Source organism: Papaver somniferum, chromosome 6, assembly GCF_003573695.1.
Source record: "Papaver somniferum cultivar HN1 chromosome 6, ASM357369v1, whole genome shotgun sequence".
Taxonomy (NCBI): Eukaryota; Viridiplantae; Streptophyta; class Magnoliopsida; order Ranunculales; family Papaveraceae; genus Papaver; species Papaver somniferum.
The window spans coordinates 96,726,069-96,752,766 of record NC_039363.1 but is presented as its reverse complement, the minus strand read 5'-3'; the positions used below and the strand labels follow the sequence as shown (position 1 = coordinate 96,752,766).

General features: G+C 36.1%; 3 protein-coding genes and 1 pseudogene across 3 annotated transcripts; 1 reads left to right on the top strand and 3 right to left on the bottom strand.

Annotated features, from left to right (window-relative positions):
- Positions 1-8,888: 8,888 nt before the first annotated feature.
- LOC113285933 (cilia- and flagella-associated protein 251-like) lies at positions 8,889-11,113 on the bottom strand. The gene is made up of 3 exons (XM_026534668.1): positions 10,701-11,113; positions 9,223-10,205; positions 8,889-9,044 (listed from the first exon to the last, which is right to left on the bottom strand). The coding sequence occupies exons 1-2, from the start codon at positions 11,001-11,003 to the stop codon at positions 9,258-9,260; spliced, it is 1,251 nt and encodes a 416-aa protein (XP_026390453.1). The 5' UTR covers positions 11,004-11,113; the 3' UTR covers positions 8,889-9,044; positions 9,223-9,257.
- An 8,022-nt stretch (positions 11,114-19,135) lies between these two features.
- LOC113285932 lies at positions 19,136-21,200 on the bottom strand (annotated as a pseudogene).
- A 402-nt stretch (positions 21,201-21,602) lies between these two features.
- On the bottom strand, positions 21,603-21,956 carry LOC113291162 (cysteine-rich repeat secretory protein 57-like). Its single transcript, XM_026540727.1, has one exon. The coding sequence runs from the start codon at positions 21,954-21,956 to the stop codon at positions 21,603-21,605; it is 354 nt and encodes a 117-aa protein (XP_026396512.1).
- A 1,599-nt stretch (positions 21,957-23,555) lies between these two features.
- LOC113285931 (cysteine-rich receptor-like protein kinase 10) lies at positions 23,556-26,440 on the top strand. Its single transcript, XM_026534667.1, has 7 exons — positions 23,556-23,901; positions 24,004-24,138; positions 24,408-24,538; positions 24,624-24,831; positions 24,924-25,161; positions 25,279-25,435; positions 25,552-26,440. Exons 1-7 carry the CDS (start codon positions 23,676-23,678, stop codon positions 25,819-25,821), a joined length of 1,365 nt encoding a protein of 454 aa, XP_026390452.1. The 5' UTR covers positions 23,556-23,675; the 3' UTR covers positions 25,822-26,440.
- Positions 26,441-26,698: the final 258 nt, after the last annotated feature.

Sequence of the window (26,698 nt, the reverse complement as noted above, 5' to 3'; positions counted from 1 at the left end):
TTCAAATATTGCTGAGAGTTTCAATGGTTCGGTCGTTTAAGAGAGAGAGAATCCTATAGCCGTCATGGTTGATGAGATCAGGGTGAATCTAATGGACCAAATGTGTAAACGTCGTGAGGACTCTGCAAACTTAATGAATTGGCGTCAAACTCTATGTCCATAATATGAAGCTCTGCTCCACGACAACAAGATGCATGGCTGTAACTACCCAGTCACCAAGTCGTCGGAATATTTGTTTGAAGTTCATGCTTCATAAACACAGACGGTCGATTTGAAAAGAAGAACATGTTCTTGCAACCGTTGGCGTATTGATGGTTTCCCGTGTGCCCATGTTGTCCGTTGTATCATGGTTAATGGAGAAGATCCTTACAAGTATGTTGAACACTACTATACAGTAAAGTTCTATCGATAATCATATAAACAAGCAATCAATCATGTTCCCATAGTTGAAAAGCCTGTGACAGTGTCGCCGAAATCGATGGTTTTTGGTCCGAATAATGGACCACATCCAGGACGTCCATCGAAGAAGAAGAGGATTCCTAATACAGGTTTAGTTCCCAATAAGAAGATGAGAACCTGTGGTTCCTGCAAGGTTTTGACCACCCATAATAAACGGACATGCCCTTCTCGTCAAATTTTATGAGAACTTGTAGTCATTTCGACTACAAGTCATTGAATTTCACTCTTAATTTCGTTTTTAGACTACAATTTCTGTTTCATCTACTATTTCAGATTTTTGTTTTAGAAGTTAATGTGCTGCAGGTGTTTTCATTCTATAATTTGTCTAAGAATAAATAAGTTTGATTAAGTTTTTCAGATTTTTTGTTTGATTATGTTTGTCAGGATTTTTGCAGGCCTTTATAGTTTGGTGAAACCGAATTAGGTTTCATCATTTTTTGATGGAACCAAAATAGGTGTCATCATATTTTGGTGGAACCGTTTTTGGTTTCACCATTGTTTTACTGTCACTTTTTCTTCTATATTTTTTGACAACACAGTAGATGGTGTTTTGTCTACTGTTTATTGGTGCCGCAAATATATGATACATCATTTATGGATATTGTTTTATAAAAATGAGACATCATATTTCTGTAGACATAATCTTTTAAGGGAACACAACTGAAATCGCACGAAATCGTTTTTTATATAAACTGTTACCATTTCACAAGCACTTTAAACTTCAACTAAAACTTGAATCTGCAGGAAGAACTATATGTCAAGGAGTATCATCATTACAATAACCATTTCAAAAGTAATTTAAACTTCAACTAAAACTGAATGATCAAGAGGACGGGCACGACATGCGAGTATTATTCTATATTGTCAAGGAGTATCTTCAACGCCAATTTTGGTCTCATATTATGCATCTTTTCTCATATATCATATGTAGACATGTTGCCTTTCAAGAGGCTCTTCATGTAGTAGCAAACATGCAGGCCACAATCGTTCCTGAAAAACCAAAGTCTCAATTGTTACAAAGTGACTAGTTGAGAGTGTTCTGATATTAGTATCTATATGTAAAGCATTCGGTTTCCAACTGTTTACAAGTGATGTAATGATTTCAAGCATATGCATATGTAAACTATAAACTTCCAAACATAACTTACCCCATTTGTTCACAATATGTAGGGTTGTGCAAAGGGTATGTTGTTGGCTGACTTGTCTGCTGATCATAGGGGAGCTTTGCGTCGTGCTGTGCAAATGATGATAGTATACGTTGTTTCATGCTTTCAGCACTTTTTCTGCTTTCCTTTTCCATGGATGACAAGGAGTTGTAGTGATAAAATTCTCCGGTTTCAAAATCAAAAGAAAGCAATGTCTAATGGTTTACATTTCCAAGTGATGTCAGCAACGGAACGAACAAAAACCGCACGGTGTAATCCATGTTGTTGATGAAACCTTCTATTACAACACCACATTTCTTTCCTGATGAGTGACATGTCTGAAACAAAATACCAGATAACAACTCCTTAATGAGTTACAAACATGCAAGTTTGATGAAAACAAACTTGGTTCCATCAAAATTAACCATATAAACAACATCATTTTTTGTTTTCCACAACTATTTTTTCTGCCAAAAAAATTACATTAAAGAATTTCAGAGTAAACTGATGTAGTTTTTTAAGTGGTAAATAAAGTTCGTTCAACTCGGACTTGTGTAGACTCAATTTCAGACTTAATAATAGAAAACAGTAAAAATAAAGAAAATATATACACAAGGTTTGTCACAATGTCGAGAGATTACTGAGACTCAGGATTCCACCAAACCTCATACCATGTGGTTCAAAAATCAATTCTTAGACAATTATAACTCTTGTTTATTGACTCTAATTCTTTGTCAGGGTAGATTTTTTTAAAAGATTAACTGTAAATCACTAGCATGATGCATCAAAAGCACTTAGACCAAGCATACATCATCATACGACTTCACAACTAATTAAGAAAAATCATAAAACAATTAAATTAATGCAAAAAGTCATAAAAAGAATTAAATATAATTACCACACGTATGAAATATGGCTTCCTTTGTCATCCCAGTGTTGGGGTTTAGCTCCTCATATTAATCATGATCTCAAAATATGTGTTTGTTGCTCAAAAGATGATTAAAAGAGTGAAAAGTAATAACACGGACTGTTTGCAATAGTGTACTGGTGTTGCAAAACAGCTGTTACAATGGAACTGTTACAGAAAAACTGTTGCTTTGTCGCTGATTTTAAAACCCTAGAATAAGACTGCCATGAACAGCTTAATGTTCTTCAGCTGTTAAACATCGACACTTTTCTGCGACTGTCTACCGAGGGTCAATGTTCTTCAGCTGTTCTTCTTCCTCAACAGCAGCAGCAGAAATAAAGTGTGGTAAAGCTCTGATTTCTTCTTCTCTGGCTCTCCTTAGGTTCCCAAACTCTCGAACCCTCTTCTATATGACCCAAGACATCTATTTATATCAAAAATACCGATTAAATCTCTCCCAAATCTTCCAAAATCTCTTTCCTTCTCTTCACGGCCAAGTTGCGACAATTTCTTGTTTTAGGATTTCTACGCGTTTCTGAGATTTCCTTTTTATTCTAACCTCTTCCTTAGATAGATAAAAATCTGTGGGAAGGTTTACAGCGTTTTAATCACTCTAAAATTCCCTAAAACAGGTCACACACGTGACTTTCCATATTTTTTTGTTGTGAGAAAAATCCGTCGATTGAGCCCAATCTAATCGATTTAAACACCCATATCAGATTCCTAGACCCATAAGGAGTCTATCCTATGAAAATCAGAGGTTTAATCGACCTCAAACTCCTCCAAATCACGATTGCCAAAACTGCTCTTTAACTGCACTTTATTCCCGCCAAAACCTGATTTTTGAATGTTGAAGATGGTTGCCCCTTATCCAGAGTAAGGGTGCGTTTAGCATATGCATGGAAATGGGATTCCCCTTAGTAATTAGGTTACTCCTTATCCAAAGTGAGGGTCCGAATAGCAAATGTCCTCCCATGAACGCAAAAACACTTTTCGAGCCAATTTCGCCGCAAAATCTTATTTTTCCAAAAACACCTACAAAGACATAAAAAAGCCAAAATAAATACAAAATCGAGCACTAACAATATATACAATTTAGATTATATCAGACAAAAAAATGTGTCTATTAAATACCCCCAAACCTATTATTTGCTAGTCCTCGAGCAAAAATAAAATAGAAATAAAATCCTAACTCACTGTCGCAGGCATCATCATTGCATTTAGCGTATGCAATAAGCCTTTAAACCCCTAGTTGGTTCTAGTGGCGGAGTGTTGTCTCCTGAGGGCTTACCAGAGGTATACCCACAAAACCTTTTTACTCCAGACCCTAGCTATCTACACAGAACCTTGGAAGGAACTAAAGAATCTCCTTGGTTGGCATACTTATTGACTACAGGAGGAAGTACCCTGATGTGAAATTCCAATTGTTGTACACGAGTTTGCACTCAAGCATACTAAAATTCATATGAAGTGACAGAGCTCTACTCAGATAGTCGCACTATGGACATCAATATCCGGAGTCAAAACTAATCACATGGATAGATCAAAAAGATGGATATAGAAAAACATAGATGGTTTTGATGTTTACTAGGTGAACGGTGTTTCTCATATCTGTCTGAAGGCCTCCGCCAAAATGAACCTATCCTAATGGACTGAGATACTAGTCTGACTAATATAAACACACTGGAATATACAAGGGAACCAGTGATTGATAATCCTAACTCTAGGTCAACACAACTGGCATATACAAGGGTTCCAGTGGTCGACTTTATTGAATTTATTCCAGTTGGTCAGATGGTCTGGTCTCTTTTTCTCTTTTTTCTTTTTCTTTTTTTTTTTTTTTTGCATCTCAATCACTCTAGTTCACCCTAGCATTAGTAACAACTTGAATCGTGAGCCCCACCTAATCACCCAGAGAAACATAGTTTAAAAACAAAACAAAATAAAAACAGAAGTGAAAAGGACTCAACGAGATATGGTGAAACTATCATGTTATTTCTAACACCTGAGCTCTGTGCTTTTATGAATAGACTCTTTAGATGTTTGCATCTAGTCAGATTGGTTCCTCAACTCCTACAACCAAAATGCTTCCATCCACTTAGATTGGTTAGTGCCATCCTTAATAGGGATAAATTTCTAGGCTCTGGAGTTTAATTGTGCAACTAAAAAGTTTCTCCTATACCCCTAAACTTTAATCTAACATTTTCCTCAATGTTCTAAAGATCAAATTAAAAGCATGAACAAGGAGAAACTTTTACCATTTGAAGCAAAAGAGATAAGGAAAGATATTACTGTGTTGCATGAGAATGGGTTACCTCCCAAGAAGTGCTAAGTTTAACGTCTTCAGCCAGACTAAGAAAGGATTAGTCACCTCATAGAATCATAAAATAATAGCCGAAATATCTTTGGGTCATTAAAACCAAATAGAGCTATCACAAGTAAAAGGAATATGCAACCTGTCAAGAAAATAAACAAATAAAGCACACCCTTGTCTAGTTTCCTGTTTAAGACAGCTACATCTAGTTGTGGTTCAGGTTTAGGATCTATAACTGGGTCCAAATAAAATATTTTCATGGGTTGCATTTCCTCATAGGTTAAATCCAAATGTTCAGGTTCTAGAGTCTGGAAAAACTCAAATAAAAACTTAGAAGCACATAATAATAACCTGAATAATTGAGGATCCTCTAAGTCAATCAGATTTGACTTACACAGCTGACCACAATGAGAGTGGTGATCTTCCTTAAACAAGTATGTCGACCCTAATCTCCTAAAGTAATTAGGTTTAGTCTCAAAACTTAATATTCGACACATTTGAAAATCAAACATTCCCACATTTGGAAGAAAAATATTTGGTGGGAAAACAAAGTCAATCTGAGTATCATAGTCTGGGTAAACCACATCAACCATAGGATGGGTTTCTAATAACTGAAATTTCTTGTGGACATCACTAGGTTCAGGAAAACGTGTATGAAGATAATCTTGTAAAATGGTTGAGGCACATATGTCAAGTCCCAAGTGAGGGATCTCTGTAAGAGCTAAAGGTAAGGCACAAGGAGAATGATAATCACCCCCAAACTTATAGTTTTGTGTGTCTCTAGAAAGACTAGTCACAACTTCCCTAATTTCAAGGTCATATAATTCAGGAAAATGGTCAATTGATTCTTCTAAGTCAGGTACATCCTCACTCATCTCGACGAGTTCATTTTCTTTTTCTAAGTCTATTGTTTCTAAATCGCTAGACTCAAAATATACTCGTTCCTCTAAACTATTATTAGCTTCATAATCAAAAGGAAATACTACATCGTCTAAAACGGGGGTATCTCTAGTCAAATCCTCGTCCTTTTGAATAGGTGAATAATTATTAAAAAACTTTGGATTGGAACTAGAAATAATATTATTATTATTAAGCTCAGTTGGAGTAGCAAATTCCTGATCACTATGCCTATTTATTTCAAATTCTTCATCAACACTATCCTCATCATAATCATTATAATAACATGAAAATGGTTGAACCTCATCTAAACAACAAGTAGTGTTACCAATTATATCCTCGTCATCTTGATTATGCAAAGAACTATCCTCATTTTCAAGGGTATTATTGGAGACACTGTATTGAAAATTAAGATTATTTCGAGCAATTCTTTCGTTCGTCTCAGCTATCATCTTGAGGGATTCCTCTAAAGAAAGTTTTCTTTCGTCATAAACTAAGTTATTCATCTCAGCTATCCTACGTGTCGATTCTTCTAATTTCCTGAGAGACTCTTCTAAAGGAGAAATATAAGAATTTTGCTCATATGATCGGTACTTATGTGGATAGTAATTGGGCTCACCATGGTATGGACCATAATCTTCAAAAGGCTGATGTTCCCAATCACTATTCACACTATGGTCAAAGTAGTAACGTCCATTTTGAAACTCAGTCGGATATTCGTTGTATTGGCTATTGTAATACCAATTCGACATTCTACTGCAGGGGTGTGAGTTGTCACACAAAATAAAACCCACTGACAGGGGATCCGTGGGTGGATAGAGTCTTACCTCCCGTACCAGACGGGCGATGAACCGTTGAAGTCGACTCAGGCCACCGACTCCTATGTCAGTGTACGAACCCGAGGGGCCAAGACAGTATCGTAACTGTCGTCCTTCCCTGCAAACAGTTTATATTTAATTTAACCCTTCCTTAGGGTTTAAAAATAAAAATGTCCAAGTCCAAAAATAAAAATGTCCAAAAAGGAAAAGAAAAATTACAAAAATAAAACCCTATTTACAGTTTCTAAAAATAAAACAAAATAACTGTATACGAAATCTTCTTCTTCACTCCTTTCAGATTCCTCTTTTCTTTCCTTCTTTGGCGATGCTTTCCTTTTATAGTACTTTTCTTTCCTTGTAGCTTCTTTCCAAATCTGAAAAGAATCGAAAAATACCAAAACGCGTAAAAAAGAACAAAAAAAATAAAAATTAAACCTAAAACATATCTAAATACAAATCCGCGTCAGCGGCGCCAAAAATTGATGTAGTTTTTTAAAATAAAATAAAATAAACAAACCCTAAACTAAAATTGTCTAAAATAAAATTGTCTTCTTTTCTGTTCTTTTTGCTTTAATCTTTACCTCCAAGTCTTTATGAAATCACCAAACTCCTTGGCTCAATTTTCTTTATGATCCAAAACCTGTATACACAAGATAAATACCCTAAAACATAAAAAAGGACAAAAATAAAAAAAATAAAAAAAAAAATAAAATAAATCTAAAACCCTAAAAATAAGTCCCCGGCAGCGGCGCCAAAAATTGACGTAGTTTTTTAAGTGGTAAATAAAGTTCGTTCAACTTGGACTTGTGTAGACTCAATTTCAGACTTAATAATAGAAAACAATAAAAATAAAGAAAATATATACACAAGGTTTGTCACAATGTCCAGAGATTACTGAGACTCAGGATTCCACCAAACCTCATACCATGTGGTTCAAAAATCAATTCTTAGACAATTATAGCTCTTGTTTATTGACTCTAATTCTTTGCTAGGGTAGATTTTAAAAAGATTAACTGTAAATCACTAGCATGATGCATCAAAAGCACTTAGACCAAGCATACATCATCATACGACTTCACAACTAATTAAGAAAAATCATAAAACGATTAAATTAATGCAAAAAGTCATAAAAAGAATTAAATATAATTACCACACGTATGAAATATGGCTTCCTCCGTCATCCCAGTGTTGGGGTTTAGCTCCTCATATTAATCATGATCTCAAAATATGTGTTTGTTGCTCAAAAGATGATTAAAAGAGGGAAAAGTAATAACACAGACTGTTTGCAACAGTGTATTGGTGTTGCAAAACAACTGTTACAATGGAACTGTTACAGAAAAACTGTTGCTTTTTCGCTGATTTCAGAGTGCCCTGAAATAAGACTGCCATGAACAGCTTAATGTTCTTCAGCTGTTAAACAGTGACACTTTTCTGCGACTGTCTACCGAGGGTCAATGTTCTTCAGCTGTTCTTCTTCTTCAACAGCAGCAGCAGCAGAAACAGAGTTTGGTAAAGCTCTGATTTCTTCTTCTCTGGCTCTCCTTAGGTTCCCAAACTCTCGACACCTCTTCTATATGACCCAAGACATCTATTTATATCAAAAATATCGATTAAATCTCTCCCAAATCTTCCAAAATCTGTTTCCTTCTCTTCCCGGCCAAGTTGCGACAATTTCCTGTTTTAGGATTTCTACGCGTTTCTGAGCTTTCCGTTTTATTCTAAACTCTTCCTTAGATAGATACAAATCTTTGGGAAGGTTTACAGCGTTTTAATCTCTCTAAAATTCCCTAAAACAGGTCACACACATGACTTTCCATATTTTCTTATTGTGAGAAAAATCCGTCGATTGAGCCCAATCTAATCGATTTAAACACCCATATCAGATTCCTAGACCCATAAGGAGTCTATCCTATGAAAATAAGAGGTTTAATCGACCTCAAACTCCTCCAAATCACGATTGCCAAAACTGCTCTTTAACTGCATTTTTTTTCCCGCCAAAACATGATTTTTGAATGTTTAAGATGGTTGCCCCTTATCCAGAGTAGGGGTGCGATTAGCAGATGCCTGGAAATGGGATGCCCCTTAGTAATTAGGTTATCCCTTATCCAAAGTGAGGGTCCGAATAGCAAATGTCCTCCCATGAACGCAAAAAACACTTTTCGAGCCGATTTCGCCGCAAAATATTATTTTTCCAAAAACACCTACAAAGACATAAAAAACCAAAATAAATACAAAATCGAGCACTAACAATATATACAATTTAGATTATATCAGACACAAAAATATTTTATCATAAACTTACATAGGCAAATGTGCTTAGAAACACAACTCTCTGGTACTTTGGAGAACCATCTTGTTTCAACTCATTTTTTTTGATGTTGTTTTGCAGCTTCAAAATGTAGAACTCAATGATGTCTCCTGCGACGTCACCCTTTCTCATCAAACTATCCATATTCTTCCCTGATATATGTAATTGAAGATTAAAATGCTCCCACGTCATTGACCTGTTAATTTTATTTTTAAAAAACTAGTCAATGATGGATCAAAAAAGGAGAAACAATGTATAACTTGGAACAAAATTTTGATGAAACCAGTCTTGGTTTCATCAGTTATTTCCCACTTATCTTTCATTGTTCTTTCAGAAAAAATGGTCACAACGGGTTTCTCATTTCTGTTGAGTACCTTCAAGATCTTCAAGTTATCAACTGGTTTCAACTTCACCTCCTATACTTCCTGCACCTCCTTGTTCTCCTTGCACTTACGAGCTGTAACCTTTTTTTTTTCACACTGGTGTCGTAATCCTGCATTCTTGTAACCATGTTACTCATCCTTTGTTCAGCAGTGAGTTCTCCCTGTCCTTTCTCTTGATTGTCACGCCGCGACAGTCCTAAATCAAATCCAGGTTGTTCATTTTCTAATTCAAGTAAATCCTTCGCCATTTTTACGGCTGAGTAGTAGTATACGCTTCCAACATTTGGCTTTGACGACGAACAACTTTTCTTATTGTATTCGGATTCCATTTTCCGAATTTCATCTTCATCAATTACAAATTGAGTTTCATTGTCTTCTTGCTCAATATTTATCTTCGACGAAGTATCTTTCTCCATTTCAGATTCGACCCGCTCGGCCACCTTGATATCCTCGATAGTATTCGGAGTCAACTCAGCACCATCTCCTTCTTGTTCTTCCTCGATGACTGGCATCGAAGAAGTAGCTTTCTGCATTTCAGATTCCACCTTCTCTGCCACCTTGATATCCTCGATATTATTCGGAGTCAACTCAATACCATCTCCTTCTTGTTCTTCCTCGGCGAATGACTTCGATGAAGTAGCTTTCTGCATTTCAGATTCCACCTGCTCTGCCACCTTGATATCCTTGATAGTATTCGAAGTCAACTCAGTACCATCTCCTTCTTGTTCTTCTTCGGTGACTGGCTTCGACGAAGAAGATATGGCCTGCTCTTTTGAAGATTCGTGTTGATGTCCCGCATCTTGTTGTGTTTCTCCATGGGTTGAATCCTTTTCTGGTTTCATCAGAAGATCTTCAAGAGTTTGAGCAGCATCTTCACGTATTTCAAAACTTTCTCCAAACAGCGAAACTGTTTCTTGTTCTATCACGCGATCCACTGTCGCTGCATCTATCATGTTAACATCCCTTGTTATCACCTGCAATATTAAGATATCTAAGTCATTTTATTTTTCATCTTCCTGTGTCAAAACCTAATGCTGTAAAAATCTAAAACTTCTGAAAGAAAAGAAAGAACTTGCCAATTCATCAAACAAACATTAACTTGAAATGATGAAACCAAATCTGGTTCCATCAAATAAATGATAAAACCAAATCTGGTTGCATCAAAAAAAAATGATGAAACAAACATTAACTTGAACTTATGAAACCAAACCTAGCGACAACAAACCAAATCTGACAGATATTGTATATAATACCACACAAGTTTATGAAAGACTACCAATAAACTTAAATTTATGAAAGAAGTTAGAAATTTAAACTTTCTCCAAAATTTAACTCATACAAGTTTCTTAAATTTAAGAATCAACAATGTTATTCATAGGCAATGAAACCTTTTCTGGTTCCATCAAAAAAGAATTTTCATAACAAACAACGCACAAAGCAACCTAATAAAACTATATCTAACATATTACCTCGACATCTTCTTCACGGTTCCAAACCGCTTCAGGTACTATTGGAACAACCGTTTGTTTTCTTTTACGTCTCAAGTAAGTGCTTTGCACCGGTTGTTGTTCCCTGTCCTCGGCATCATATTTTTCCAGCAGTGATTCTTCTTCTTCGGAGAGAACATTTGTAGCATTGGTCCTAAGCTTTTCAATCAACGCTCGCGCAAATTGGTATTTGGATTTGTAGGAGTTAGCTTCACTGCTAGCACCAACATTTTCTTCAACTGGTACTTCAACCGGCACTTTATTTTCATTATCACTAACCGGCATGTAGCGCCCCCAAAGCTAGCAGCTGACTAATCCAAGAGATTAACTAAACAAAGAGACACTAAGAACCTAAATCATTTACTTAAACAATCAATTAAGAAATCTGCTATAAAACTTAACCCAAAACTAACCCCGCTCAGAAATATATATATAAGAACTTCTCTCAGATGATACTTATACAATAGTCATTTTGTTTGCAAAGAATAAAAAACATAATAAACATAGCAGAAGTTAACTAATTAACGGAGTCAACTCCTCGAAGCTTCCGCTGCGCAACTCTGTTCTGTCTCTGAAACTGAAAGTGGGAAAGGGTGAGCACATCATCCCTAGAAGGGGTGCCCAGCAGGAATACCATTTAACTTTAAAGAAATCACGAGCAAGATTTTAAAAACAATACATGTTTTCCCAAACATCAAAGTGACTAAGTCACTGGAAATGCACAAATATGTATATGGACAAACTCCTTCTTCAAACAATGTATAATATGGTTGTGCAATTCCGAACTCGCAAATCCACACCTAGTCGTATATATGGATGTCGACAATTCCTAACTCGCAAACTGCCGACCAATATATCATAATAGCTCTAGGTATAAATGTGAAGGAGCGTTTCCTATACACCACAGGTGGAAATTCTTATTTCCCATAAAAATTCATGACGACAAAAAAACATTACAAGTCCTTTCCAAACCATGAAAAGATTCAAAGAATCAACAGAACAATCATAATACAAACTAAGCAATGCACGATATGCACAAATTGACAATGCATGAGTTTGTTAAACATAAACTCTTGTAAAAGAAACAATTGTTTCAAAAGAGTTAAAAGCATTCCCACCTCTTTTGATGACAAGCCATGCTTACCTCGAGATCCACGATCCACTGGTCCATCCTTTGAATTGATCGTTGTTAATACAGACTAACTGTTAATCATACAAGAACTCTAAGAATCTAGCCAAGATGGGTAACACAGGAATCATACAATTCTATCTGATGGTTCTAAGCCCATTAATGATTCTATACCTTTTAATTATCTATGTTTAACATATCTAAGGTTTACTAATCCAATTATGTTGATCCTATAGTCCATTAACTAAGTCTTATGAATATCTACAACTTTGTAGAAGAAACCTAAGGCTAATTCGAACCCAAAAGGTCCAATTCATCCACATAGGGTAACTAATCCTAAGCCCAAGTCCACTAAACAAAACCATTACTCTAAGGCCCAGTCCATTCGGGTCAACTAACGGTCAACGTCAATAGTCAAGTCAAGGTCCTAGCCAAATGGTCAGCCGAGTCACATCGGTCAAGGTCCACTGAGTCAAGCCTGGTCAGGTTTAGTCACTGATTTAACTCAGTCAGATACACTGAGTCAGTTAAACAGGTTCAGTCAAATAGACTGACTGGGATGACTAACCAGCCTAGTCCTATTGCAGCTACAAGAGCATAATCAACCTAATTCTATTCATTTGATCATTACAAAAACTATAACATCATCCGTAAGATTTCAATTCATAAAAACTTCATAATTCAATACAAATGATAATTTAAGCCTACCTGCAATAGCAGTTCCAAGCTTTCCCTTAAAGACTCACTCAACACCTTCATCTAACCCTCATTCCCAACTTCAAAACAATCTCAACATCTACAATTCAACTTAGCCTACACAAGCACAACTCTATCAGAATCTTAACTCCACTTCCATCTCATCTGCCACTGCACACCACTTGCAACTCCAGTTCTTTAGCTACATTACCACATGGCTCATTTATTGCAACCATCTGAGCTAAACAAATTCTGCAAAGCCCTGAGCATTCATCTATAGTCACCATCACCAGCTGCAATACAACAATCTCCAGTTTAAACACCAACACCTGCATCACAACGATTCCCAGTTCTTCCCGCATCAAACTTCATAATCTTCTCAATCAACTGCTTCTTCAAAACTACGTACATCTCAGTTCAACTACCTTACAAACACCACTCCATCATTAAAATCAGTTCTTAAAGCTCAATCCCTGTATCATCTAACACACATGATCTTCATAATAACCAACACAACCTAACCTCAATCATATCTTCAAAAACAGATTCATACCACAACAAACTTCATTCACAGTTCAAGGAAAGACTTATAAATCCAATATTGAAACTGAACTGATTTCACGAATAAGAGTAATTACCTCAGCCGGTGCTGCTCAGGAACTGAGGTCGAATTCTTCCTTCCTTGCCTCAACTGAAGAATCATCTCAAACTAAAAACGCCCAACAATCTTCATCACCATCTTTGATTTACAGAGGAACCCTAATTCTTCAACCCATCACTGATTCTCGGAAACCCTATAACCAATTCCAAATCCTCTATTTTCTAATTCTTAATTCTAACTTCTCATACCAACCATACCCAGCCTTTAATTTCTCTTTAAACAACTCCACTTTAATTTCCAATAAATTCAGAAACCCTAATTATAATTTGGGGAAGAACATGAGAAATTGAAATTAAAATTAAACCCGTTCAATCATTACTACTTCATACCTGATCAAAACCCATCTCAAATCTCCCCTTTAAAACATCAAATTCATCTTCTAATCGAATTTCTACACAATCTGCTGACAAACCCTAATCCTTTGATTCATACCCATAACAACTTCAAAACTGAAATTAAACCTCAACCCGAGCTTCTTCATCTCCCCACAGTTCTATTATTCATCTCTCAATCTTAATTTTATTATCATCTTCACCTTCATCGATTTACAGAGAAACCTTAAATTCAATTCATCTCAGATTCGAATTCGAATCAACAACAAACACCATCACCATCACCATCACCACCGACTGCTAAAAGGTCTTCCCACCTTCTTCCGAAAGTAGAACTTCCATTTGATTCTCTCTAACCCGCAGAAGCAGAAGAACAGAAGAAGAAGGAAAGAGAAGAAGAAGAGAAGAAAAGAAAATAAAGAAGAGTATATCTTCTCGATTAGGAGTAGATAAGGCCGACCAAAATTACTAATCGCACCCAAAAAATTGATACGGGCAGCTAAGGCGGTTAGCTGCAAAATAACTATTTTCCCTTCAAACAAGTCTGATGATTGCTTCTTCGTCTGGTATCCGATTGACACACTCGAGTAGTCCATTTCGCATAATTTTTCGAGATATAATCGATGGTACTAGTATCGTATCTAGATCGTTGTTATATTAATTCCTATTAATTAACGTTCGTGCTAAACTAACAAGTTATTAACGGCTAAATCATCTCTTGACTAGTCTAATAGCGTTGACGAGCTCGAGGGTCCTCACACGGCATTTCAGGTTGAAAATTATCTTCAACAACAATTTCCACTTCATCTACGGGATCAGCCAAGCGCATTTATGTTTCGTCATACTGAAAAATGATCCTTTTCGGTGACCAATATTCTCCTGCAGGACACAAGAAAAATTGGTTTCAGCTAAAAAATTTGATGAATCCAAAACTGGTTTCATCAAAAAAGTAAATCCAAAACTGGTTTCATCAGTGGAAATTTTGTAGGTTGAGTGGTGGATGATTGGCTGAGTCATAATATATGCTGCCCTACATTGCAAACATCATAAACTATACTAACCAAATTAATCAATACATAGACAGTACAAGATGAGGAGTTGCTACACTTGTGGTGTGAATCTTTATTGGTGGAACATGGCGTGATATACAATTGAGACATGGACGATATCTAAAACATAAAAGATTTCAAATATTGTCTAACAAACATAAAAGATTTCGAAGATTTCGAACATGGCATGATACACTAACCAAATTAATCATATAAGAACCTCAAAGTTATCTAAGAAACAAAAATTCATCTAGAATTTTTGATGAAACCAAAATTGGTTTCATCAGAAAAGTGAATCTTCCAAGTAAATATTTACCTCAGACCAAAGTTCTTTTTTGTTGTCAAGATCCTCGAAGTTAGACAATACTTGGTGACAGATGTTGCTAAGGTTCCATCTAGCAAATCTCAGATACTTGTCGAGCCCATCCTTTCTTTGTGCGATCTTTGTCATCTCTGCCAACCAATACTGGAAAAAAAAAACAGTATTCAAATTAATCATCAAAAACAAGTCGCTTATTAATCAACAATCAATACGGGAAAAAAAATATTTAACTTATGAGAAAAAAAGAACAAATCTTAACTTACCAGAGGGTATATGACGCAACCAACAACGTTTTCTACGTCTATTCTATTTGTCATTATCGAATCAAGTAGATAGTCATGGAAGACTTCCGTCCAACACACCTTGTTCATATCGAACACCATGTACAAGTACTTTGCTGCCAAAGTTTGCCCACATTTGTTAGGGACAAATACTGAAACCAAAAGAAACATTACGAAAAACTTGACAAAGTCATCCGCTCTGGCTTCATCCTTTGCGGCTTCCAACATATAATTTTCAATATCGCTTTTTCTCGTCTTTTTATTTCCATTAAAATACGTAGCCACAAAGACGTTCACCTTTTTGAGCGGCTCTTCATCAATGTTGTCTGCTTCTACATAATTCACTATTTGTAGACCAAAAGTCACAGCAAAATATTCGGGAATGGTCCGCAGAGTCATTTCCCTTGATCTTGTTACTTTGAAACAATACGGGCGCTTATGATCATATCTGTTTTCAATTATACTTAAAAACATCATTACTTTTTTTGTCTTTTTGATGAGCTCTTCTTCGTTCATTACGCCATCATAGAACGGCTCAAAGAAACGCAAGAATGGACATTATTTAAGCGCTTTCAAATGCAGTTGCTTGTTTTTATCAACTCCTTAATTTTCATTGCTAGCTTGCACAAATGATGCAATGAACACCTGTATGGTTTTGTATCTCTTTTTTTACCTATTGTGAAACCAAAAGTAAACCATAAGAGAATAATAAATAATAATGATGAAACCATAAGATTGCACTTGAAAAATGATGAAACCATAAGCATGAACAAAGTGATGAAACTGTGCATAATTGAAAAGTGATGAAACCATAAGATATACACTTGAAAAATGATGAAACCATAATCAATTATAGGTGATGAAACCATAAGCATAATTAGATCCACAAACAATAACTCTAGAAGTAAACCAATAACTAAAAAAAACGATGAAACCAATTTTGGTTTCATCAAGAAACAGAAAATGAAACGTGGTTTCATCGAACATCTGTTTACTCCAACAACAATAGAAAACTATTTTTCACTATTAACTGAAGATGATGTAACTTGAATTTGGTTTCATCAAAAAGAAATAAGAAATAAACAAGGCCAATAGAATACACAAGAAATAAACACACCCAAAATTGAAATTAGTTTTCAATTGAAACCTAAACCTAACAAATGAAATCTAAAACTAACAGATGAAACCTAAAATCAAACTGAAAACCCAAAAAATGATGAAACCTAAAATCAAACTGAAAACCCAAAAAAAAAAAAAATGAAACCAAAACCCAAAAAATCTGGTTACATCAAAAAAGTGAAGAATAATGATAAGATTTCTTACCTTTTCTAGCTGGTTTCGCAATTTTAGTTCGCTTATCATCTTTCTTTTAATCCTGTTGATTTTTTTTCTTCGCCATTTTTGTTGTTTTTATACAATTTAGGTCAGAAAAATGAATTGATTTAGGTCAGATTTTGCTTCAATGGTTGAAATACGTAACCATCGAAGAAGATAAGAAGTTGAAATTGAGAATCAATTTTGAATTTCGCTACGGGATGAAGGAGTTATAGCAGATGTGAGAAATTTTTGGGTTGGTTTTGAAGGAGATATGGAAGAGAAAGGAGGTTTTTGTGTTTTTTGTCCGTTATGAAACGTTATAAAGCAATAAATGAATGGAGTTGGTTTTGACGGTTCTTTTGGGTTGGGGTAGTTTAGACTATTTATGATATTTGGGGTTTTTGTGTCATTTTTGTTTGGACGGGTTTTTTGTGGACGGGTTATAACCCCCCGCGCGCCATTCTCTAATTGAGAAACCCACGTAATATCTTAAGAGAACTTTCTTGTTTAGTCCAGTAAACCCGTTCCGGATTAATGACTAGTCCAGCGGGAAAACATATTTACTCGCTAGTCCAAAAATGTTTTGAAAAGAGTAAAATTACTCTACTAACCCTAACATATAATATTATGTACATTAATACATATGTTACTACATATGTAGTATGTAGTATACTAGTAATAATATGTAGTAACTAGTAGTAATATGTAGTAACTAGTATACTAGTAGTAACTAGTACTACTAGTAATAATATGTGGTATGTAGTATACTAGTAGTAACTAGTACTACTAGTAATATGTTATATATTGATACTACATATTAATATGTTATGTTCAATACTATTATGTTATGTATATGTAGTATGTTATATATTGATACTACATATCAATATGTAGTATGTTATATATTGATATGTAGTATGTTATATATTGATACTACATATTGATATGTAGTGTGTTATATATTGATATGTAGTATCTTATGTATTGATACTACATATCAAAAAAAAATTGATACTACATGTTACTACTAGTTACTAGTATACTAATATACTAATATATAGTGTATTACTAGTATACTAGTACAGTGTATAGTATATAGTGTACTACTAGTATAGTGTATACTATACTAGTAGTAACTAGTATAGTAAAGTAGTTATTTAATTTACTAGTAACAAATTAGTAAGATATTTTTGTTACTACTAGTATAGTACATATTAATATGTAGTATCACCGTATTGATATTACTAGTATGGAGCAACATACTACTAGTAACATTTACATGTGTTGATTCTAATTAGACCTGGAAGGGTGTTTTAGGCATTTAGAAAATACATTTTATAATCTCCACGAAATTTTTGGACTAGAGAGTAAACAATCTAGTCCAAAAACATGTTTTTGGACTGGGGAGTAAATGTTTTTTTACGGGTGGACTAGCCATTAACTGGATCATGAAAAATTGGACTAAACAGTAATTTCTACGTATCTTAAACCTGTTTGATCTCCAAGCTACTTGCATGACAAACTTAGAGAGCCGCTCAAAATAAGGGCTCCAATTTTTTTTGTTGAGAAAGACGGTCAAAAACAAAACTCAAAAAAAGTTCATCAAAATCTCTCATAGAATCCCGTGAAATCTTCTTCTGTTTTCTGTTCTTAATGGCGAATTCTTCCTCCTTTCCTCTTATATCTGCTCTTAGATCTAGTGACTAGTGATTTTACTACCAGATGTGTTCCTGCAACTGGTGTAATAACATGGCGTGATATACCATCGATCCGTCGGAGGAGACTGCTGCGTGGCCTAATCAGCCAAAAACCTCCTGTTCGTGCTTCTAATCTGAAACGTCCTTTGGAATTTGGAGAGGAACTTCCTGATCTTGCAGCTTTAAAGGTGAACGACAATTCTGAGGCTGAGGCTAACCTCCGTGAACTAAAAGTTAAAAAGCTACGTGAAGATCTAGAGGTAATCGATGATATTGCGAATTCTGAGGATAAGCTCCTTGCTTTGTTTTTGAAGTGGCTCTCATATTTCGATCACCATTTTGATGTGGAAGATGAAAAAGCTTTTAAGTTTAGGTTTGGTATTTTTAAGGAGAGCGCTCTTTTCTGCAACTGGTGGAACAAAAGCGGCCGTTCCTCCACTTGCGGATTAAACAAGTTTTCGGATATGACTGAGAACGAGTTTGCATATAATTCGTGGAAGACCTATCCGAAGAAAGCTAACCAGGTTATACCTGACTATCCAGATAAGTAAGTTAATTACTCCCATGTAGGCTTGTTGGGTGCTGCTCACACAATGAAAATGCAGTTGAACAACATATTCGTTTTCCCTGTACTTTGAGGTTCTTCATTGTATTTTTCAATTTGTTAGTCATACCTAATTTATTTTAATAAATGAATCCGTTGTGATAGCTAGAATTTAACGATTTCGTAAATCGTAATATACTACTATAAAGAGACTAAAGATGGTCCTGTAATCCAGTTGATCACTATGCTTCGACGTCTACTTTTCTAGTTTAAGATTCAAGAATAATGAATACGGTTGTAATAAAAAATAAAATAATGAAGATGGTATTACAAATTTAAATGTTGGTGGAAACTGAAATGAGTTGTAGAATATCAAATTGTTGAGCTAAAAATAATGTTGCAGTTTGCGCTATCTTGGTTGGAGTCTTTGATAACATTAGGGAGGTTGGAGCTCATAAGATTGAGTTGTTCTTCTTTGTCAAGCCATAGCACTCATGAGACATGTGATCAAGTCATTCTAAAACCTTTTCAACGGTCATAACAGGTCACTCCTGCCGGTATCTTAGGTAATGGGAGAGTCACGGAGTTGCTATCAAGCATTAACTAGAATTATTGAGGCCATGGTAGGTCTATCAGCAATATTGTCTTGAACACACAACAGTGAGATGTGCACACATCTCATTAGTTCACTTCTCGAACAATTCTCCTTCAAACTTGAATCTAGTAGTTCCATGACTAGTCCTTTTTGCCAATATTGCCATGCCTGCAATGATACATTATTTCGCATTTGATTTAAAACCAAGAATTCTCACAAACTTGAATCTAAGAGTTGTAGAAAAACAACAATTTGCGTCAAATAAAAGTAAGACACGCAAACTCACATAAGTCGGAAGATCTTGAGCACCTCCTTCATAGAATGCAGTGTTCTTTTTTCCACTAATAATCTCCAGAACTAAGACACCAAAACTGAAAACGTCTGATTTCACAGAGAACTGCCCGTGCAATGCATATTCGGGAGCCATATACCCGCTGAAATATGAAATTCACCGAATAAGAATTCCAGTCAACATTGTGTCAATTTATTACCAATCTTTGTGCAACATTGTTAGAATTGGTAAATGATTTGAAGTAGTTTCTTTTGTATACTTACTATGTTCCAACAATCCTCATTGTATTAGCTTGAGTTTGGTCTACTTGAAAAAGTCTAGCCATGCCAAAATCTGAAATTTTGGGAGTCATGTCCTCGGCTAATAGAATATTGCCAGTTTTGAGATCTCGGTGAATAATCCTAACTCGGAGAATCCTCGTGAAGATATAGAAGACCTCGAGCAATTCATCCAATAATCTTGTATCGTCTTTCCCAACCCAAAGACGTCCGTTTCACAGGATCTACAGACATTCATCCAGCAAAATTATCAGCCTCAGCTGTTATTTTTTTTTGTACTACTGCAGGTAGTTTACATATCATATCACTCAAAAAACGTATACATACCGAAGATGAGCTGATCTAGACATCAACTCATAGATGAGGAGTTTCTCTTCTCCATGTAAACAAAAACCCAATAGTCTCACAAGATTCCTGTGCTGAAGTTTAGCTAGTAATGTAACTTCATTTTTAAACTCTCGTTCCCCTTGGCCGGAACTTTTAGCAAGTCTTTTTACAGCTATTTCCTGTCCGTCAGACAATGTACCCTGAAGATACCAAAATTCTTAAGAACAAAACATGAAAGAAATTTGAATGTTCATATTAAGTCTGAATTGAAATGTTTCAATAAATGTACCTTATAAACTGGGCCAAATCCGCCTTCCCCAAGCTTATTAGCCTCGGCGAAGTTATTTGTTGCAGCACTTATAATACTGAAGTTGAATAATAGTGATTGTGCACTTTGACTATCTTGATCCATATCTGGGGATGAACTCCACAGAAACAATAATAAAATTCGATCAGCAAGACGGCAAATGAGAGAAAAAAGAGAAAGAGACTGTTACTCACTTCAGGTGCTACTTACCAGAATAGTTGTTATTTATCTTCTTTTTCCTATGGAAATAAAACCACCAAACAGCAATGGAGGATAGTAGTACTGCAATTCCCAAAGGAACCGCAATACTAACAGCAAGTACTATTAACGAGTTATTTCCATTTGCTACACAAATCCAAACCAATTAGTCCACACTATGAGCCAATGTTGTGAAAGGCGTGCAGGGGGCGCCTAGGCGCCCAAAACATGAGCCGTTGCCTTTTTTGAATTTTCTGGTCGCCTTGGGCGTGCCTAGGCGCCCCATACCGTATAGCTATGAGCTAAACCAAAATAAAAAAATTAAATTATGTGCAAAGTAGTACTCACAGTTTGTTGAATTTGATGGAGATTGCAGAGTTGGAGGAGGTAATAGAAGTGGAGGTGATGCTGGAGTAATAATATTATTCGTATACATATAGTCGCCATAAAATGTATAAATCTGAAATCTAAAAGTACAACTTGGATATAGAACTCTAGCCCCTTGTGTATCAAAACAACAACTGGATAAACGCGCAAGAGCTGATCTAAGACATGTATTGCAGACACTTGGTGTCAGATCCGGAGTGCACTGAACCATACTATGGACTTCATCAGAACTTGTGTAATTGGTCGAACCAGTTGCGAATAAAGAAGGACTAATAGAAGTATTGTTAACAGCTTTAGTCACCAAATCATCTAGCAAACCAGATACTGTGTCCAGAAATGGAGATGGGTCTGTGATAGTATCTGAACTTATAAGTTCAATATGCGGTGTTTCATTCAGCATTGAGAAGAAATACTTGTCTGAATACCTTAGAACACATCCATTGTAAAACATAATAGCTCCTTTTGAATTTGGTCACCCAGTATCCGCCACCACTTCATCCGTTGCAAGCTGAACACATTTCGAACATATATCCGGTGTTACATCCTCCCGACAGTGTAACGATCCGTAAACAGTACCGGAGCCTTTTCCGGTTGTGATTTTCCGGTAACCGTACCGAGGGACTGTGTTGTTGTTTGTGAATGTAGTTGAAAGAGAAGAGAGCAAGAGGTTGAGATTGGTTTGATATGTACTGTTTGCGGTATAATTACCATCTATACAGAACTTCCAAGCTAGATAATTCGGAGTAGGTTCCTGAGCCTGTGCAGTTTGATCATGGTAGACTATGAAGATCAAAATTAAGATAATGAGTTCATTTACGAAACCCATTGCTTATTTTTTTTGAGTGATGAGAACTCAAAAACAGCTTAAATGATCAGTATATACTCTGCTGAGATGTTTGAATAGAAATATTGAAATTTCTTCAACATTGTTTCAGTAAATTGTGACTGATTGTATTTTTCTTTATGGTTATCATTGTTTTGTTTATAGGTTGAGTGCGGGTGGCCTTGCTTGGCGGCTTTGTGCAACTTGTTTTATAATATTTCAAGATACTAGCAGACAAAACATATGACATTATTTCTATGTTTACACCAAATGGCGCTGAATTTGACACAAACAAATAGGGGGTGTTTTCACTTTCCCGTTCAATATTCTCCGGCCGTTTCCCGGTTTACGACTACCTCGGATATTTAACTTTTTGGACTCTGAAAATGACCATTTAAAAGTCAAATTAAAGCGGTCTTATCTTTTCTTACTTTTGCAGAATCTTAGATCTCCGTGTATCTTGTCGTTTCACACATACTTTATGTCGCGTTTGTTGAAACTTGCAGCTTGCAAATTGCTGGCTATTGGAACGCGGCCGCATGTGAGTTGGTTTCAGTGACGCCTACTTGAGTCTTTGACATTCAAATTCAATGAACGGTGACCATAAAAAAAGATCGATTTTGCACGCATTATAAGTGCGAATTCACAGTACAGTAAAACTTTGATAAAAAGGCATTTTATTTTTTTGCCCAACCGCTCAAAGTCTCAAACCCTACATACTCGTGCCTATCTCGAATCATTGCCATTAAAAATGCATCATGTACAGCATTGCAGAAGTTGACTTAAATTTAAATGAATAGACTTGGCTAGAGATGATTTGTATAATCCTCTCGGGAGTCCGTATAATAATATTCTACAATTTGCAAAAAGCCACCGAGCCAGACTAGCTTAATTTGCAAAAAGCCACCGAGCCAGACTAGCACTCTACGAAGATAAGCGCATACGTTTCTGTCGTTATGCTTCAAAAAAACATATACTAATAAAATGCATCTCTATCATTGAAAACCAACACCAAATGCACAATAATATCTATAAGTTTGACATTTTTTATGCATACACGATTCTCAAGATCTCATCAGAAAATCAAGAAATGGGTTTCTCTGAGAAGCTCGTTATCTTCATATTGATGTTCATATCATACTACTCTGATCAAATTACAACTGCACAAGCGCAGGAGCCTGAACCTATTATTTAGCTTGGAGCGTCTGTTCAGGAAGTAATTTCAGTGCAAACAGTCCATACAAAGCCAATCTCAATCTCTTACTCTCATCTCTTTCAACTACATTTACCAACAACGATACAGTCCCTCGGTATGGTTATCGTAACATCACAACCGGAACAGGCTCAGATACTGTTTACGGATCGTTACACTGTCGGGAGGATATTTCACCGGATATATGTTCCAAATGCGTTCAGCTTGCAACTGATGAAGTGGTGAAGGATACTGACGATGGGTGTCCAAATTCAAAAGGAGCGATTATGTTTTACAATGGGTGTATTCTGAGGTACTCAGATAGGTATTATTTCTCTCGCAAGGATCAAGCACCAAACACTGGTTTTCTTACTCCGGCTGATCTTAAAAACCCGGATGAATTTCTAAACGTAACTCTTGGACTGCTAAATGGTTTAGTGGTTAAAGCTGTGAATCATGATAACTCAAGTGGACCTTCTTTATATGCGACTGGTTCGACAAACTACTCGAGTTCCAGTCAAGTCTATGCAATGGTTCAATGTACGCCGGATATAACACCAACTCTATGTGAGGCATGTCTTAGAACATCTATTGGGACGTTGTCTTGTTGTACTGATTCAGAAGGTGGTAGAGTTCTTACTCCTAGTTGTACGTTTCGATACGAGGTCTATTCTTTCTATGGAAAATCTCTGTATACCACTGAAGCTCAATCTCCAGCTCCTCCAATTCTACGATCACCGTCAAATACAACTACTTGTAAGTACTTCGAATGAGTTTGTCAAACTTAAATTCTGATATTAGATATTGAGTGTTCCTTCTAGAAATGATTTTATTTCATTTTGGTTGATAAATGTGTAGCAAATGGGAATAATTGGATGAAACTAGCTGTCGGTATCGCTGTTCCTTTGGGGATTGCAGTACTACTATCACCCTTTGCTGTTTGGTGGTTCCGTTTCAACAAGAGAAAGACGACGGATGATGGCAAATACTACGGTAGGTAGCTTTGAACATGACTCTATGTCTATGTTGTGTGAGGCGCTAGGCGAGGCGAGGCGCCAAGCCCTTCGTTTCGCCTTGCCTAGCGCCTAAGGCGATCAAAATTAAAAAAGATAGAAAATTTAGCGCCTTGGGCGTTTGATTAGCTTAGGCCCCCCCTGGGCAGACTCGTGCGCCTAGGGCGCCTTTCACAACATACCCATATGTCTCTATACCTCTCTTTCAAAACATCTGCTGATCAAGTCATTATTACTATCTTGGTATAGCCCCGAATATGGACCAAGATATTCAAAGTGCAGAATCAGTACAGTTCAATTTCAATATGGTAAGGGATGCAACTAATAACTTCGCCGAGGCTAATAAGCTTGGAGAAGGTGGATTTGGCCCTGTTTATAAGGTTTGTGTATATTGAAACATTTCAACGCAGTCAAAGCTCATACTATATCAATAGCTGAATTTTAAGTATTTGTTGGTATCTTCAGGGCACACTGCGTGATGGACAAGAAGTAGCTGTGAAAAGACTTTCTAAAAGCTCTGGTCAAGGTGATCAAGAATTCAAGAATGAAGTCTTATTATTAGCTAAACTTCAGCATAGGAATCTTGTGAGACTATTAGGCTTTTGTTTACATGGACAAGAGAAACTGCTTGTGTACGAGTTAATGGATGCAAGTCTCGATCATTTCATATTTGGTACGTATGCTTTGTTCTTCTTTGTAAAACGGATTGGTTCAGTAATATGTTAATAGGGAGGCCTAACAAGTTGATAACTGTATTGAATAAAGATACTGGGGAAAAGACGTCTTTAAACTGGGAGAGAAGATACAAGATTGTTGGAGGAATTGCTAGAGGTCTTCTTTATCTTCATGAGGATTCTCGACTCAGAATTATTCATCGGGATCTCAAAACGAGCAATATATTATTAGACGCAGAAATGACCCCAAAAATTTCAGATTTTGGCATGGCTAGGCTTTTCGTTGTAGATCAAACTCAAGCTAATACAATGAGAGTCGTCGGGACATAGTAAGTTTAAAGATGAAACCATGAAACTACTTCATATAAACGTAGATAAATTCATTCTCTAAAGATTCTATGCTGAGAAAGCGGTGGAATTCTTATTCATTGCATTTGCTATTTCAGTGGATATATGGCTCCGGAGTACGCATTGCAAGGACGTTTCTCTGTAAAATCAGATGTTTTCAGTTTTGGTGTCTTAGTTCTTGAGATTCTTAGTGGAAAGAAGAACACTGCATTTTACGAATCCGTAGCAGGTGGTGCACAAGATCTTCTGACATACGTGAGTATAGATGTCTTTTTTCTCCTTCAATGCAAATTGTTTTGTTTTCCCTGCATCTATTCGGTTCAACTTGAGAGAGTAAAACACCAGGAATGCATTCATTTTTTCTCTTCCAGGCATGGAGACATTGGCAAGAAGATACAGCCATGGAACTGTTAGATTCAACATTGAAAGAGAACTGTTCCAGAAATGAATTTATGCGGTGTGTCCACATTGCCCTACTATGTGTTCAAGACAGTATTTCAGATAGACCGACGATGGCCTCAGTCATTTTAATGCTTAATAGCAACTCAATGACACTGCCGTTACCTACACGCCCTGCATATTGTGTTTTCAGATCAAGCAATGGAAGATGCATGGAGTGTGAATCAGGTTTCCGTCACTGAACTGAATCCTCGTTAAAAAAAATATACCACCCTCGCATAAGATCTGAAAATCGCACAAGTGGAAGACAGATGGGAAAAAGTTAGCATAATGTGAATTTTATCAATCAGTTTTTGTGATTATTTTTGTACCTCCAAGGAAGTCATTCACCAACGGCTTGTGGGTAAAACTGTCATGAGATCTCAAGTGGGCTTGGGACATAAGCCCAATTCACCATCCCCTTAACCATTAGTAGGTCCATTACCCGAATTGCATGCAGCCACCACCGCCAACATCAAGTGTGCCACCCTCCGCCAATGGCTAAAAGGATGAAGATTGTTACGGTGTATGTCACCACTTCCTGCGGCAAGTCATCCACCGGGGACACAAAAAAATTTGGACATCAAGATCACCGTTCTATTTTAGTCTAGTTTTCATGAGTTTGATAACGTAGGAAATACCAATTAGTCCTAGAAATAATATATTAGAGTTAGTTTAGTCAAGTTGATTGAGTCAGTTGTTTGTTTGGTCCATTTTAAAAATATATTTTACAGTTTGGTCCTGCAAATTAACATTTGGTCCTAGTCCTAGGGTTTTGTCCACCCACATGGAATATTCTTTTTCTGTTATTAAAATACCCTTTCACTACCGTATATAACCAGAAAAAGCATAATCAGTTTGAGTTTTAATTTCTCTCTCGTACTTCATATGCTGCTGCAGAACAATTTTCTAGGGTTTACAAAGATTGATTTTGTTTTTGATACGAAGATTGATTCGATTTATAGCAAATTAATGAGAAAGCCATTGATACGAAGACTGGTTTGATTTTGGTTTTAAAAGACTGATTCGATTTTTACGGAGTTGATTTGGAATTTACATATCTGATTTGATTTTTACGGA

Bases quoted from the DNA above. Each gene is read 5' to 3' on its own strand.
- LOC113285933 (XM_026534668.1), bottom strand. From the start codon at position 11,003: ATGCCGGTTAGTGATAATGAAAATAAAGTGCCGGTTGAAGTACCAGTT. The intron at 10,206-10,700 runs GTAATATGTTAG...TTAATATTGCAG, and splicing joins ACCGTGAAGAAGATGTCGAG to GTGATAACAAGGGATGTTAA.
- LOC113291162 (XM_026540727.1), bottom strand. From the start codon at position 21,956: ATGGGTTTCGTAAATGAACTCATTATCTTAATTTTGATCTTCATAGTC.
- LOC113285931 (XM_026534667.1), top strand. From the start codon at position 23,676: ATGGTTCAATGTACGCCGGATATAACACCAACTCTATGTGAGGCATGT. The intron at 24,139-24,407 runs GTAGGTAGCTTT...ATCTTGGTATAG, and splicing joins GGATGATGGCAAATACTACG to CCCCGAATATGGACCAAGAT. The intron at 25,162-25,278 runs GTAAGTTTAAAG...TTGCTATTTCAG, and splicing joins ATGAGAGTCGTCGGGACATA to TGGATATATGGCTCCGGAGT.